Raw genomic sequence first — 15469 nt, forward strand, 5'->3', positions numbered from 1 at the left:
ATACAACGGTCTTGATTGATATTTTAAATAAATGGTTGCAATCCAATGAGTGAATAATTTTTTGAGCTGCTATATTATACAACTTTCAATTTCTTTTAAATAATTAGCTTCAGATTTGTGTCGTCTGCAAAAAGGATAAAAATGAACAATTAAAAATTTTGAGGCATATCATTAATAAACAGTGAGAAAGGCAAGGTAAAATCGATTAATAAAATCAGTTAAAGTAATTAAAATATAAATAAATAATATAAACCTTGATTAAAATAAAATAATCTATAAAGTAAATCAATATATTAGTAATGGTATTAATAATTAAATATATCTATATTTACTTTGTGTTTTTCTTTTAATATTGGGTAAAATCAATAATTTATTGTTCTCAAGATACTTCATTTGTGACTAATTGGAAAGGATTGTTAAGTATGTTAAGGTCACTTGCTATACTGGTATATCTACTTTATAGTTACAGTTATAGAGAGGGGGGATTTATAACTATGAAGTAATTATATCTATATAACTGTTTAATATGCGTAAAAAAAAAAAAATGGTGTGACTGTGAACAGTTTTTTAGTGTAAACATATTTAGTTATTTTAGATTTTATTTTTAGTTTTTTCACTGAATTCAATTTTTTTAAAAAGGAGGAAGATCAACTGGTTAGTAGTTTTATTTTTTACTTTTTTAATGTGTGTTGTTCACTAAATGAACTGATTCGTTATTTTGTTTATTTCTAAAGGAAGTTACTCTGATGGACTTGTTTTAAATGCCTTATGAAAGTTTAAAAAAAAATACAGTTTTGTTGTAAATAATAATAATTTAAGCATATTTTTAATTTTTTTGTCATCACCACTTCTTAGTATCTAGATTATTATATAATAATTATACAGTATCTCATGAAGAAATGGAAATAATTTCAGGATTAGTGAAAATAAACAAAAATGCCAAATAAACATAAATCTTGGATATACTTGGTTTTAGAGTTAACGACTAGTGAAAGTTTATATTCTGACTTCTCTTTTAACAGTAAAAATGATACAGTATGAAAATTTGAGGGATATTGATTATTTGATAAAATTGGTGTTTTTATCTAACAATTCTTTTAAAAAAGTGAGACTATCCAGTATTTTTTGAGAAAATTGTTATAAACCATAACAAAATTATTAACTCAGAGTAACTAATCAACAGTACTTTCTGGCCTCCCCACTTTTAAATTTGTCTGACAAATTTAGTTTGGTAAATTAAAAAAAAATTATCAGTACGACTTGTGTTTTCAAAATATCTCATAAGAAACATAATGATCACAGATTTTTTAAAATAGTTTTCTTATTTATAATAATTGCTAAAAAAGTGTGTCAAACTACTACATTAGAAATTTAAATCAGTTGAGGTATTGAATTTGACATATTTTGTAAGATTAGGGAAACTGGCTTTACCTAACAACCAATGTAACCAATTAAATTTATTGCTTAGCTGGTCTGTGAAAGATCATGCTCCGATGATTACCCAGAGTTTTATCCACATAATCTAAATCGATAAGATCTCAATAATAAAAAAAAATAATAGTTAATGAAAAAGATAATCTATTTAAAAAGGTATACATTGTATATTCAAATAACTCCATCCAGATTTAAGTTTTGAAAATAATCCCAGACAATGAGAACTCATCTTACCCACAATCCCTGAAAATTATAAAGTACTTATCTAGGATGAGGCCATTAATGACCAGTGATGTACTTAACAACCTAAATGCTCAAACAATCCATAACCTTTGCTTTTTCTTCAGAGACTAGAAAGCTGATCAAAAACAGACATAGGTTCCTAAAGGAATAAAACCTTTAACTGTTCTCCAGAATTGTATGACATGTAGAAGAATCTGACTGAATTCTAAACTACTCAGCTAGGGGGGATTTGTTATAAAGTTATAGATTTGCTATAAAGTTATAGATTTGAAGATCCTTTGTAGATTTGCTTATTTATTTATTTTTACAGTAAAAACAGATCAGGTGATAATGTAAAAGGCTTCCACTGTAACTGAAAGAAAACAATTTTATAGAAAATACTGAAGTTTAGAAATTAATATACATATTTAAAAAATTTTAACATCTTATTGAATTCAGCAACAACATCCAAACATGCAACATTCCATAGGATAGCTTGAATTTACTCTGAAAATTCATACATTCGAGGAAGTTATGATGAATTGTTAAACGAAAATTGTCCTAAGGGCGTCTTTGGAGCATCACCTGGATTATATGATGAAACCCATATGTCAGTCTAGTGTGCCCTAAACACAGAAAGCAGTATCATACTGGCAATTTCAATGGCAATGAAATGTGTCTAAGCTCATTTTTTATAACAGCTGACTTATCTATAACCATCTAACAATGTTTTAAGAAGCGTGTATATTACTGGAATGAATCGTACACTACATTAGCGGGAATCCCTTTTATAACTAGAAATCCAGTTGAATCTCACTCATTTATTGAGTCTGTTGAGAAGAGAGACAGACATGTATATTATGTTTGCGATGTAGAATGTGTTATAATCATGAATCTAGAATTTAAAAAAAATATGTTTCCAGACTATGGTAAGTTGGAACACCACTTTGTTTTATTTAACCAGTTAAGTTTGAATTTGTTTTATTTAAATGATGGAACTGTATATTAAGATAAAATAGCAGATGTTGCTATAGAGGAGGTACAAGTAATGTGTAGCATTAAATCTCTAATATACCATTTATATATATATATATATATATATATATATATATATATATTGAGCTGAAACATGCATAGGAACACTGCAATATAGTTATTCATTAAATCTGTTCCCATTAATATCTTATAGTGGATGTTTTGGCTATGCTCTAATATAACTTATGTAAGCCATTATTATTATTGCCAAAATCAGAGAGAGGCTTTTCTTGATTGACCTTTGATTATGTTTACAGTTTTAATGTAAAATTAATTATGATTATTGTAGAAATTATTTCAAATGATTCTTGGTTTTTATGGCATGTATAATGTAACAATTATTTATCTAACAATATTCTAGTAAGGAGAAATGCAAAATAAGCCATATTTCATGAGTTCTCTCTTACAGATTGACCCAAATTTGCTCCAGATTTAAATTAAATTGTATTTATTTCAGTCTATTCAAGTTGCATTGTTAAAAATAGTACAGAACATTTTTAAAAATGTGTACAATTCACTTTGAATTATAGTAAATATTGCTTTTTGGAGCTATTTAACTTATTTAATTTAAATGTGATAATAATATTGATATTTTAATTATAACACGAAAATGAAAATATTAAACTTGCTTTTAAAATTAGAGTTTTATTTTTCTTAATTTTAAAGGTTTTTCTTTAATAATAAAGGTCTTTACGAATATAAGTAATATATTAATTAATAAAGAGATAAATTAAATTACTAGATTGATATAAACATAAAATTGTGTGCTGAATTGCAGTCAATAGAGATTTATCAATATTCATTTGCAAATAAAGACTAAAAAAATTTAATAAAGATTTTCAGATTAATAACTGTTAGTGCATAAACTCTTCTTCTTTTTCCTGTTTAGCCTCCGGTAACTACTGTTCAGATAATACTTCAGAGGATGAGTGAGGATGATATGTATGACACTCATACAATTTAAAAGTGAGAATGTACAAGACTACACTAGTCTTGTACATTCTCAGTTCGACCATGCCTGAGATGTATGGTTAATTGAAACCCAACCACCAAAGAACACCGGTATCCACGATCTAGTTATCAAATCCATGTAAAAATAACTGGTTTTACTAGGACTTAAACGCTGGAACTCTCAACTTCCAAATCAGCTGATTTGGGAAGATGCGTTCACCACTAGACCAACCCGGTGGGTAGTACATAAATTCTGGTTTCTGCCGGAGTTAAGCACAGTGTTGTCATGTTTACATTTTTTTATCATAACACTATTTAAGTAGAAATCTTTAAAAATATTAGTTTTCAAATACTAAAAATAAAATATCATATGGTACCTTCATCACTAAGATTACTTGTAGAATTGCCACCTTCACTGATCAATGAGATCAAAGTTGTTGAGCTCCTAGTTTACAGCAGTATAACTTTAAAAATATATTTTTGAAGAAATATTTACACGAACTTGAAAGTGAGTCGTTAAATTCTAAAAAGTAATTACAAAGCCAAGTAAGTGTATCATGTTTTGTAAAGCTGCTTGATGAAGCTAGAAATAATTAATTGTTTGTTAAGTAGTATTTTAAATGAACCGCCCAAGCGGTAGTTTACATTTCTACCATGTAAAACATTGACTGACCTTTATGTCCTTGAGCAAACCGCGAAAACTAAATTCATAACCTATAACTGTCAAAGATTACGGAAATGTGGTCAGATGGTGTTGGTACTAATCTGCTGCATGTATTTCTTTTTGTGATACCGGTTTAGGAATTCGTAGGTTTATCTTAGGGATTTATTCTTTGGCATTAGATGTTTAATCGCACAGTTACTGAAAATGTGCACTGTAGTCATCATTGTAAATACAGTAACACCGATAGGAATTTATTTATTTGATTATGTTTAGATATAAGGTATGGAATTAAGTTCAGGTTAGTAAGATGCAGAAAACATTTCTACGTATTTTTCGTGTATGTATTTTCTTATTTCTTTTTTATTACATCCTTTTAGTCTAGATATCGAAATTATCGTGTTTTAGGTTTACTGTGTTTTTGAAATTATTTTTCTGACATGGATCAATTTAAAACGCTGATCGAACTCGTTGATTTGCCATTATCTTGTGATTGGAATAATAATTAAATTTTTTTCTGTCAAAATCGATATGCCTGAACGGATTAATTAATTAATTTTAAAGTTCGTACCGAGAACTTTTATTGAGCACATGGTTGTGTATTTTAATAGTTACTTTGTTTTGTAATTAGTCCAATTTCAAATAATTGATCCAAAAATGAACAGTGTATTTAACAATTTTAATTACATCTTTGACTTCTTTTTATAAAATTAAAAGTAACTCCCTTTTTAAGTATAAATATGCTTGATTTTTTTTTTTGAATTGTTATGATGCCTCTGGTTAGGTGCATTGCAATCTGCAACATCAATTATTTAGTAATTATCTCCAGAAAAGTGCTGTAGAAGCATCTTTCAATGTGTTTAGAAAAAAAATATTTTTTTTTTTTTTTTTTACATAAAAACCACATTTTATCATTTTGGTCATTAAGCATAAATATAATTGAGATAATTATATTTTCACCTTTTTTTTATTTTTTAAATACTTTTTATGCAAGTATACATGATTGTAGTTAAAAAATCATATTGTGAGGTATAAATTTCTTTTTACTAGTCATCTGGTAATTTAATTACCTGATCTGTTAATTTATCCGTCAGTTAACTGTTAATTTGTTAATTATTAACATCTATCTGTTAATTTTTTGCAGCCATTTTTTATGTTTCCTCTCTGGGATTTAGAAGTAATTACCGACACAACTCTCAACAATTTGTAACTGAAAACTCCCAGACCAAGTGCGCTTGTGTCTCGTCCCAAACCAGTTGAAATCTACTTAAGATCATACATGGTCTATCTATTAAACATGTAGAAAACAGCATCTTTGCATTCACAAAAACTGTAATTCATACTTTACAAATTAAAAAAAAAATACTGTTAGGAAAACCTTTTTTGTTTCAAGAAAAGTAACTTTACTAAAATTTCATATTCTTGACTTTGACATCGTGACCAAGAACTGTGGAAATCTTGACCAGATTTTGGGGTATGGCTGCAAAATTGAAGTACCCAAGACAGTGTTTCTCAACCTTTTTTTTTATGGCAGACTGGTAAAATTGTAGGAAAATATACAGGACCGGCAGATCCTCATCTTAGATTTTTTGAAGAGTAAAAAAAAAAAACTTTATGTCTTTATTTTATTAGTAATTAAATTTACATATACATAATATTAATTAATACAGTTTCTGCCTATAAACAACAAAATAATATGTAAATTAAAATCAGAAAATAAATTTAGGTTGTTTTATTTAAAAATAGGAACTACAAACTATATTGCAAACCAATTGTAAATAATGAAAGTTGGGAGAAATTTTTTGTTGCTCATTTTGCATAATTGTTTCAATGTCGGGTTGTAAATTACTTAAATGAATTTATTGATAAACAATCTCTTGTTTTAGTTTTAATAAGGGTCATAGCTGAGAATCTAGCTTAACACAAATATGTGGTTGTAAAGAAATAGAATTTTATTAAACTTTTTTTGTAGGCCAATTCCTTCAGGGACTGCTAGCATTATCTTGTGCACCGACACTGGTCCTATGGACTGGTGGTTGTGAAACACTGCTCTAGGAAGTTGTCATGGTATGCATTTACAATATTTTTGAACGAAATCATGCATTATTCAAATCACTCATACAAAATCATTCCCATTTTTATTTTGGTTAGTAAAGGTCTAAGAAATCTTGGTTAAATTTTTTTGTCATGTACTTCATCTTCTGTTTGGTATCATCATCCCCTTGTAGTTTTGAACTAATATCAGAACCAAATAGTCCTCCTATTTCTTATTTAAGATGAATACAGCTAGTCGTTATTATATGCATCATTATTCACATCTTGTATACTCTACAACTTGAAAACTGTTAGAAAGCTGAACTTGTGCTCACTTATCTCAAGTGACATAGATGTGCAAAAAAAGGAAGTAAAAATGTATTTTCTGCCTTCACTGGTTTTTGTACATTTGACAATTCATTTTTTTGTTTTTGCCATATGTTTTACATTTTAAGTGTATAAGTAGATAGACCATATGAAGAGTTTTTTGCACACATTAGAACAAAAACATTAACTGAATAATTACTAAATTAATAAATGTTGATTTTTATTTTTTTATCAGATCATTGAAAAGTGAAGGAAAAATTAGAGCTTAATAATAATGAATTATAATAGTGAAAAGAGATGATTAAGTCAGGTATACATATGTTCATTCTGGTTCCTTACCCTATCAATAGTTTTTGTACTTATTCAGTTTGGTAGTGGACTGTGTTTCATGAATTATTTTAATGATCATTTGATGTGTGTTATGTATGTATCTTTTTTATATTCTTGTCAAGTTTGTTAAATTTGAATAGAATGCCAACAAAATTTCATTGCCTTAAAAGTAAAACAGTTTTGTTAAACTTAAAAAATATTGTAACTGAAACATTTTTTCAAGGTACTTTGTCTATTAGAAGTACATGTATGCTTTGACAAAATCTATATATTACAAAACACTTAGTTGAAATGGTGGATAAATATATATTCAAGAAAAATATTTATATAAATATTTAGTCCACCTGAGAGCTTCCAGTTTTTCACTTAATGACAAATACCACAGTTCAACTTATAAAAATATTGTACTTCATTTTTGGTCACAATTTATTAGTTATTTGGATTAGTTACCCAAAGTTATCAAACTTTGGATAAAGTCTTCATTGATGTATATAACAGAAATTTCTTTATGTTTTTATCTAAGCATTATTTCAAGTTAATGTAAAGAAATACGGTAATATTCATTAAGTTCTTACATTTTTTAGCTTTGATAGATTAATAATTTCATGTTTGTTTAGTTTTTAAAAATGTAAGTAGCACTTGAGAAATCATTTTTTTCCCAAAGATTATATAGTTTTTTTTAAGAAAAAATTATCTAATAAATAGTGTAAGTCAGAACTTATTTATTACAATTTATTTCAAATTAAAGCCGAATTATTATTTTTTTTATTAAAAAAAAGGCTTTTCTAGGTAAAAAAAATTGCAGAGTTAAAAGCAATATGTTAAAGTAGCATATGTGGTTCTCATTTTTATCCCTATTGCTTTGTCCATCCAGTTTTATGTAATCACCCATCTACTTACATTTATTATTTTGCAAGGTTTCATACTAATCTATAAAAATTGTTAATATATGTAAACATTATTAGTATTCATAAATTCTGTTTTGAATATAGTTAAGATTAGTAATATATATCTTTTTAGGACATTTTATCTTTATTATGTAATTGTAGCATTATTTATTATTAGAATTGTTGATAAAATATGTTGAAAGGTCATTTACGTCATACAATATGTACTGGTAGATTTAATTATTTTGTTAAAATATTTTTCAGCATTGAATATTACATATGTAATATTTCTATTTATAAAATCTGTTAAATTTCAAAGATCTAAGTAAAGTAGTCATTAAAACAGAAAATTTATCAAATGACCTTACCTGTACCTGTACCATTAAGCTAAACAAATTTTTTTCAAGTTTATTGTTATTTTTACTTACTTGCATACAGTGTTCATTTACTATTATGACAGTTTATATTAGTTACCAAAAGTTTTGTGTAAATTAATTTTGCTAAGGATTCATATGTGATGTAAGTATAATTTAAATATTTAATGTTTGAATTTTAAATAATACAGATTTCATATGTGGCCTGGTGTATTAATTATTTTCAGTCCTTATGATTCATTTATGGCTTGCAGATTTTAATTGAAGTTTTAAGTTGAATATTACATTTTATATATGCCGTGCTCTTCTGGTGTTTAATAAGTCATAAATTACAATAGTTCCACACTTTTGCAATGTTGGTTTCCCTGAGCTGTTTATTCTTCAGTAGTTAATCCTGTTTTTATATGCAGACTTTAATTTACATGTGGTACTGCATACATTTTATGAAATATATGCAATTCAGCTACCCAATTTCGTAATATATATACATGGTCCCGGGGCCAAGGGGTCTACCTCATGGCTGCAGAGCTTGCTTCAGTTGCCATTTCCATCTATCCAGAGGGTTCCACCCCCTGGACCCTCCTGGACAGTACATTATCCAAATGGTTGTGAGAATAATACTGATTAAAAATTATCACATTCAGGCTTTATAGAAACCTGAAAAAGAAACTAAATTACAAAAGATAGAATAATGGTAATTAAAGTACTCATACCTTTAATGACAAAAAAGTCATTACTTATTTCTTTGGCATGGTGGCAAAAATATAATAATGAAGTAAAAGGATTAATCTATTTTTTCCTTAATGAATATCTTTAAGTCACTACTTCACCCTCCTTGGGGGGCGAAGAAATAATAAATATATTTAATATCTTAATTTTCAAGGGAGCTAGGGCCCTGGGTCGATTGCTTAAAAACGTTTGTGGGATAACATAAATTTGAAAGTAATCAGTCAGTTGGTTCTCGTGCGATGCGATAACAAACAGACAAACTTTATACATATATACATTTTCGAATAACTGCGATTTGTTTGATTGAGAGTACCTGATTCATGCAAAAGTTAGCCTTCAACCTACTAACAAATACCCCATTTGAATTTTGAAAATTGGATGATTGTTTGCAGAGATATTATAAGAGCACCCCATTGTACCTCTCAAAACAGCACTCCAGGGACACCCCATTTGTTACCGGTTGATGGTGATGATTGGTCTAGCCTTCCATGAGGTGCTCACATACCTCACCACTCTAGCCTCACACGCAGTCCCCACAGGAGTCCATTATTGTTAAACAGAAATTTATTTAATATTATTTTATTTAACGTAAATTTAATTCTATTATTTTTGTAATATCATTCATTCAATTGATGTGAATCATTCTGTTCAAGCCCAGCTCATGCAGTGATAGAGACTCACGGTTCACAGTTCATTAATTCAATTCATTAAAGTTTGTGCTTCAACTGGAAAATCTCCACAACTACATATATATATATTTTTTTTTTTTCAAGATTTTTTGAGATGAAATACATATAAAAACGTTCTCAGTTATGTCAAGAAATATGGTAAAAATTTGGTTGCAGTTGATTGAATAGTTTTTTGTTAATACCGAACAAACAAAAACCCTCTTTATGTAATTATAGATCATTTTTATTTTGCTTGTATTACACAGTTTTCACAGACTCGAATAATAAATTACTAAACAATTTACTTATGTGAATAGTTTTATTGGCAATTTTATCAATTTTGAGTAACAGTTTGGTTAATTTATAATTTTTCTATTTTTAACTGTTGATAAATTATTTAAGGGTTCTTACACCTTGTTAACAGCCAGTATAATTGCAAGTAGAACCAATGCTCTTATGATTATATCATTCCTTATTTATATTACCTGGAAGAGAACTTTCATTAAAATTTCCAACTAGTATTTTGCTCATAAATTTAAAATTCTATTCTAATAGATTAATTGTAGTTGATTTTTGCATATTTAATTTATTGTCTTAAGTTTTTTTTTGATGAACTATTTTGTTGGAGTTTATGTCGTGCTGATGACGTCTCTACAAACTTTTAGTTATGTTTTATTTTTTAAATGTTAAGTTATTAGTTAATATTAATTTTTGTTGTGGCGTTTTAAAATTGAGTGCTTTTAGTAATTTTTCAGATATGTTCTTAAATAGCGGTTATATTTTCAGTTTTTTATGCATGTGAAATTGTAGTTTCCAATTTTATTTTTCATTCTATTTATTTTGCTTATGTAAATTTATGTATAGAACTGTATAAATAAAAATTTCTATGATTATAGTACCAATTATTTTTTCCTTTTTCTCTTTTGTTTATGGGTTATTAATAACTGTCTTCTTGTCATCCACATAAAAAAAATTTCCCCTTTTAAAACCACTTTATCTCTTCAGCTTTGCTTACGATAATATTTAAATTTGCAGTATTGATTTTTTTCTTTTTGTTCAACATATTCTAATTTTGGTGTGTGTTTATATTTTTGAAATTTTATTTTTTATTATCATCATTCACTAGTAAGTTAGCCGCATCAGTTTGTAATTAATTTTTTTATTTTGTGTCCTATAAATTTATATAATGTAAAATTATTAATATTTTGAATAATTAATGTGATTTTTATTACAGTTAACATAAACACTGTGATTATCAAATAAAATACTATAAAAAAAAAAAATGGGAGAAACAAAGGAAGAATATTTTATTGGTGTAGATGTTGGAACAAGTAGCACTAGAGCAGCTTTGGTCAATCTTGAGGGTAAAATAATAAAGGTTGCTGTAAATCCAATTAAAACATGGAATCCGCAGAGTAACTTTTTTCAACAATCATCTGAAGACATTTGGAATTCATGTTGTACAGTTATTAAGGTTAGTTTTTGATTAATTTTTTATTCTTACTACATTTACTGTTGATTAAATATATGGTAACCAGTTTATTAAATATAATTGTAATTATTTTCTTAATTAATACTCTTTAGTTTAAAGTATGCTATTCTTGTCCTCTTATAGTGTTCTCACTCTCTCTCACTCTCTCTCTCTCACTCATACTCTCTTTCCTGTTATTGATAGTAGTAAAACTAAATTTTATTAAAATATCGTTAAGAATTTCTTTATAATTTGTTGAACTGTGTTTGTTGGTAGCATAGTTCTTTTCCAAAAGAAAACTGTCTTTGCTTGTGCCATTTGATTTGCTTATTCCTCAGTTTACTCATCCTTTTTAATTTTACAGCCTTATTATCAAAATTCTTCTTCAGCTCTCATTCAGCTTTTCTTAAATTGTGTAGCAGTATTTCTAGTTTGATTTGAATTGTGTGTTTCTTCTTATAGAACAGCCAAAAATTGTGCATTAGTATATGATCACGAGTAACAGTACAACCTGCACATTGTATTTAACTTTTATAAATCCTTTATGATTTTCAAAGGATGTACGTTTACAAGGTTATGGTTAGTAAACTGTTAAAATTTTAATTTGTTGTAATTGAGATATATGAGAGCTATTCTAAAAGTGACTGATAAAACAAAAAAGGGAAAAAAGACAAAAATATTATATAGCAGTGACAGATACAGAAGGGCTGTCAGAGGATCCTCTTTGATTATTTGATTTTTCAATAATAAATAAAATATTTTAAATAAAAATATGCTTTCATTAAAATTTATGTGATATTTTTAAGGCAGTTGTTTTTACTAAGAAGAAGACTGGAATTTATTATAAATTGTGTATAATGTACCAAGGACCTGGGGATCCAGTTATCATGTTTTAATATTAATTTTGTTTTTTAAAATAATTATGTAACTGCAGATTTTTTTAAAACGTTAGGGAGACTAGCTTGGGGTGTTTTATTTGTAAGGGACGTTCAATAATTTATAAGACAAATAGGTGTAGAGAAAAAATGATTTATTCAGTGACAATGAAACTTACACTATTTTTAACATAGTCTCCAGCAACATTTAGACATGTGTCCCACCATTCTGTGAGCTTTCTGATTCCTGCAGAATAGAAGACTTTGCCTTGCTGTTTGAACCACTCATGTACTGCTTTTCTGACTGCTTTGTTGTCATTGAACTTCTTGTTGCGTAAAAGGTCTTTGAGCAGGCTGAACAAATGAAAATCGAACGGGGCAAGGTCTGGGCTGTAAGGAGGATGTGGCAACATCTCTCAACCCAACTTCTTCAGTGTTTCTCCCGTTCTCTGAGCGATATGGGGCATGCGTTGTCATGCAAGAGAATCATATCTTTTGAGAGAGTGCCCTGATGTTTTCACCTTATTACAGGTCTCACTTTCTATTGGAGGATAGTAATCACTGCTCATGGTACATTGTTCTTTTAAATAGTCACTAAAAAATTGGGCTTTGTGAGTCCCAGAATACCATCAACATCACTTTACCAGCTGTTGCGTGAGTTTTCAGTTTTTTTTTTGTGGGCAAATCCAGATGTTTCCACTCAAGACTTTACTGTTTGTATTTGGGCTTGAAATGGTGTATCCACGTTTCATCACAGGTTATTATGATCTAGAAATTACTTTTTGTTTCAAGCCATTCTTTGAGCTCAGAACAAATACGAATCTGGGTGTCTTTATGGGCTTGAGTCAACGGGCTTAGAACCAACCCCTAATATGTTTTATGATATATCAGCACGTCATCTATGATTAAATGTGTGATTCCAACACTAATGTTACACAAACTAGCAATTTGGGAAATTTGACTTGTCTGTGAATAAGATCTGTGACCTGTCTGTGAATAAGATCTTTTGTGTGACTTTGTAGCACAGTATTCAAACTTCAAGTGGTCTTCCAGAGCGATGGAGATTAGTCTGATTTGTTCTTCTCGAATTAAACTCTTCCATCTACTTATACTCTTTACTGTGGTTTAAATACTTTTCAACCTACTGTTTCAAAATTCTCAAGTAGATTTCCACCGGTTTCACGACTTCTGACAGCAAAAATCTTATCACTTAACATTACTCTTCTGGCGTACATGTTTCAAGTGGAACTGACATTCTGAAATCAACAAAACAGGTTATGTTTAGATTAATTATGATTGTTGGGTAAAGTTAACAAAAAACACACAGCTAGTATTTGCCAAAAGAAATTGGACTTTATTGAAACCAAATGAATTTATGTTATAATTATCATAACTTAATACTACTTAATATATCAGCTGAATTAACAAATGAATAATGCTGTTAAATACAAAAATACATGAATAAAACTTTATAAATACACAGTGTAACAGAGTCGAAAAATAAGAGAGTTGTTTACAATAATTTCAGTATAGAAGGCGTTAAATCACAATATAAACACATTAAAATAAATAATAATATAAATAGAATTTATTCTAATAGTAAGTTTTCTTGAAAGTATTAAGTTACGAAGAAGCACAAAACATAACGTCATATCCGGAATAATTCTCTTTAGATTAATTTAAGAGAATATGAATTCGGTGCATGAATAGGTAAGAATTAATCTCGGCGATTAACAAGTTAAATTAGATTAAATGAGAGAGTTGATTGCAATAAACCTTTCAAGTAAAGGTAATTTGCTCTGAGTAACTGACGTTTGAACACGAACTTTTGATGAACAACACGAAATGTAATAATTGTTATCAATAATAATATATGAAATATATCGCACATAAGTTTTATGATTCTGAAGTAGTGTTTAAATTAAAAGTAGATTTGATGAGAACGATAGTTTGCATTTAATAACCCATAAAATGGGCTACACATGAACAAGGATAACATAAACGTTTAATACGAATAATAATGAATAATTTGCACTTGCCTGTATCACACACAAATATTAGCCAGAGATGAACTCGTAAAAGCAAGTACAGAAGAATACCTATGTAATCCTGGGCGTAGTCCGCACGGTGTATCAGGGATACAGAGGTGTGATGTGGTTTGGTGGTGGAATGATGCGTAGAATCTCAGATGTGTAGTGACGAGTTTTGAGATTCTGCTTGAATGAGAATGTTACCACAAAGTTTGCAGGAGAGTATGGCCATAGGCGACTGCACTGGTGAGATGTTGGATCTACTCTGCCGAAAAGATGGCGAAAGAAAAAGGGGGTAACCAGATCCAGGTAGTGGACAGGAGAGAGTGTGTGTAAAAGACAAGAGATGTGTGCATGTATTAGTAAGGGGACGAAAGAATAACGGGTGTATGAAAAGGGTAGACAAAAATAACTCGATAGAAGAATGGACGCGGTCGCTAAGTATGACGGAGGGAGGGTCGAACACAAGAGCAAATAATAAAAACAGGTGGTTTTGACAGACACAAAAATTCGAAACAAAGCGAAGTTTAACATTCCAGTAATAATACAACGGGACCCACCCTAGCTTGGAATTCGTAGAAAATAACGGAAACTTTATGCCAGAATGGCGTAAACAATGATCAAACAGCTGATTAAATGTGTTTCCTAGGTTGCCAACTTGACTCTCAAATGGTTTCAGTCATTGAATGAACTGCTTTTTTTTTCTACATAATTTTGTCTCATTAATGTTGAATATACCTTGTACATACCTGCTTATGAACATCCTAAATTATCTTCTCATGAAACACCTTTGAAAGTATAGGGGTGACACTAAATTTAAAGTAACATATTATCTAAAAGTAAATTTATCTAACGTCAGTTTTCAAAAGATTCAAAGTTTTCTTGCAAGAAATAATATGCTTACCTTTTTCTAAAGCAATCAAGTTAATTATAGAATGTAATAAAAAAGATAATGGGTTTCTTGGGACGTGGAAGCCTGGTTTTGCCCACTATGACACTCAAACATTCTTTTGTGAAGTGCTTCAAAATGTTACAATCTAAAAAGAGAAGTTTGTAAGATTCAACCATATGCATGGTTTGTTTTAGTAAAAGAACTTTGTTAATTTAAAAAAAAAATATTTTTAATATCTTTATCTAATGTGCAATTAATAAAATGAACTCAATCATGACTGAGGATGCAGGATCCCATGAAAAATACTACCATGTTAAAATTAAGGTAAGATATATCAATATTCTACACTAGGTGGTATAGAATTTAAAATATTAGAATAAAATATGTAGAATATTGATATCTTACCTTAATTTTATCATGGTAGTACTTTCATGGGATCCTGCATCCTCAGTCACAATTGAGTTCATTTTATTAATTGCACATTAAGAAATTAAAAAATTAACAAAGTACTTTTACTAAAATAAACCATGCACATGGTGTAATGCTCGT

General features: G+C 28.7%; 1 protein-coding gene across 6 annotated transcripts in view; it reads left to right on the forward strand.

Annotated features, from left to right (window-relative positions):
• The first annotated feature begins 498 nt into the window (after positions 1-498).
• Positions 499-15469, forward strand: part of LOC142324019 (FGGY carbohydrate kinase domain-containing protein) — a 49720-nt gene continuing 34749 nt past the window's right edge. The window contains exons 1-2 of one of the 6 annotated variants that reach the window (XM_075364580.1): positions 499-654; positions 10887-11126. In XM_075364580.1, the coding sequence (XP_075220695.1) occupies positions 10935-11126 (192 nt within the window). In that variant the 5' untranslated portion in view covers positions 499-654; positions 10887-10934. Of the gene's footprint in view, positions 655-4372; positions 4644-8139; positions 8401-10886; positions 11127-15469 lie in introns of those variants that run through there. The other 5 variants (XM_075364581.1, XM_075364582.1, XM_075364583.1 and 2 more) reach the window with 5 other exon arrangements.

This window comes from Lycorma delicatula, chromosome 4, assembly GCF_047948215.1.
Source record: "Lycorma delicatula isolate Av1 chromosome 4, ASM4794821v1, whole genome shotgun sequence".
In the NCBI taxonomy this organism is placed as follows: domain Eukaryota; kingdom Metazoa; phylum Arthropoda; class Insecta; order Hemiptera; family Fulgoridae; genus Lycorma; species Lycorma delicatula.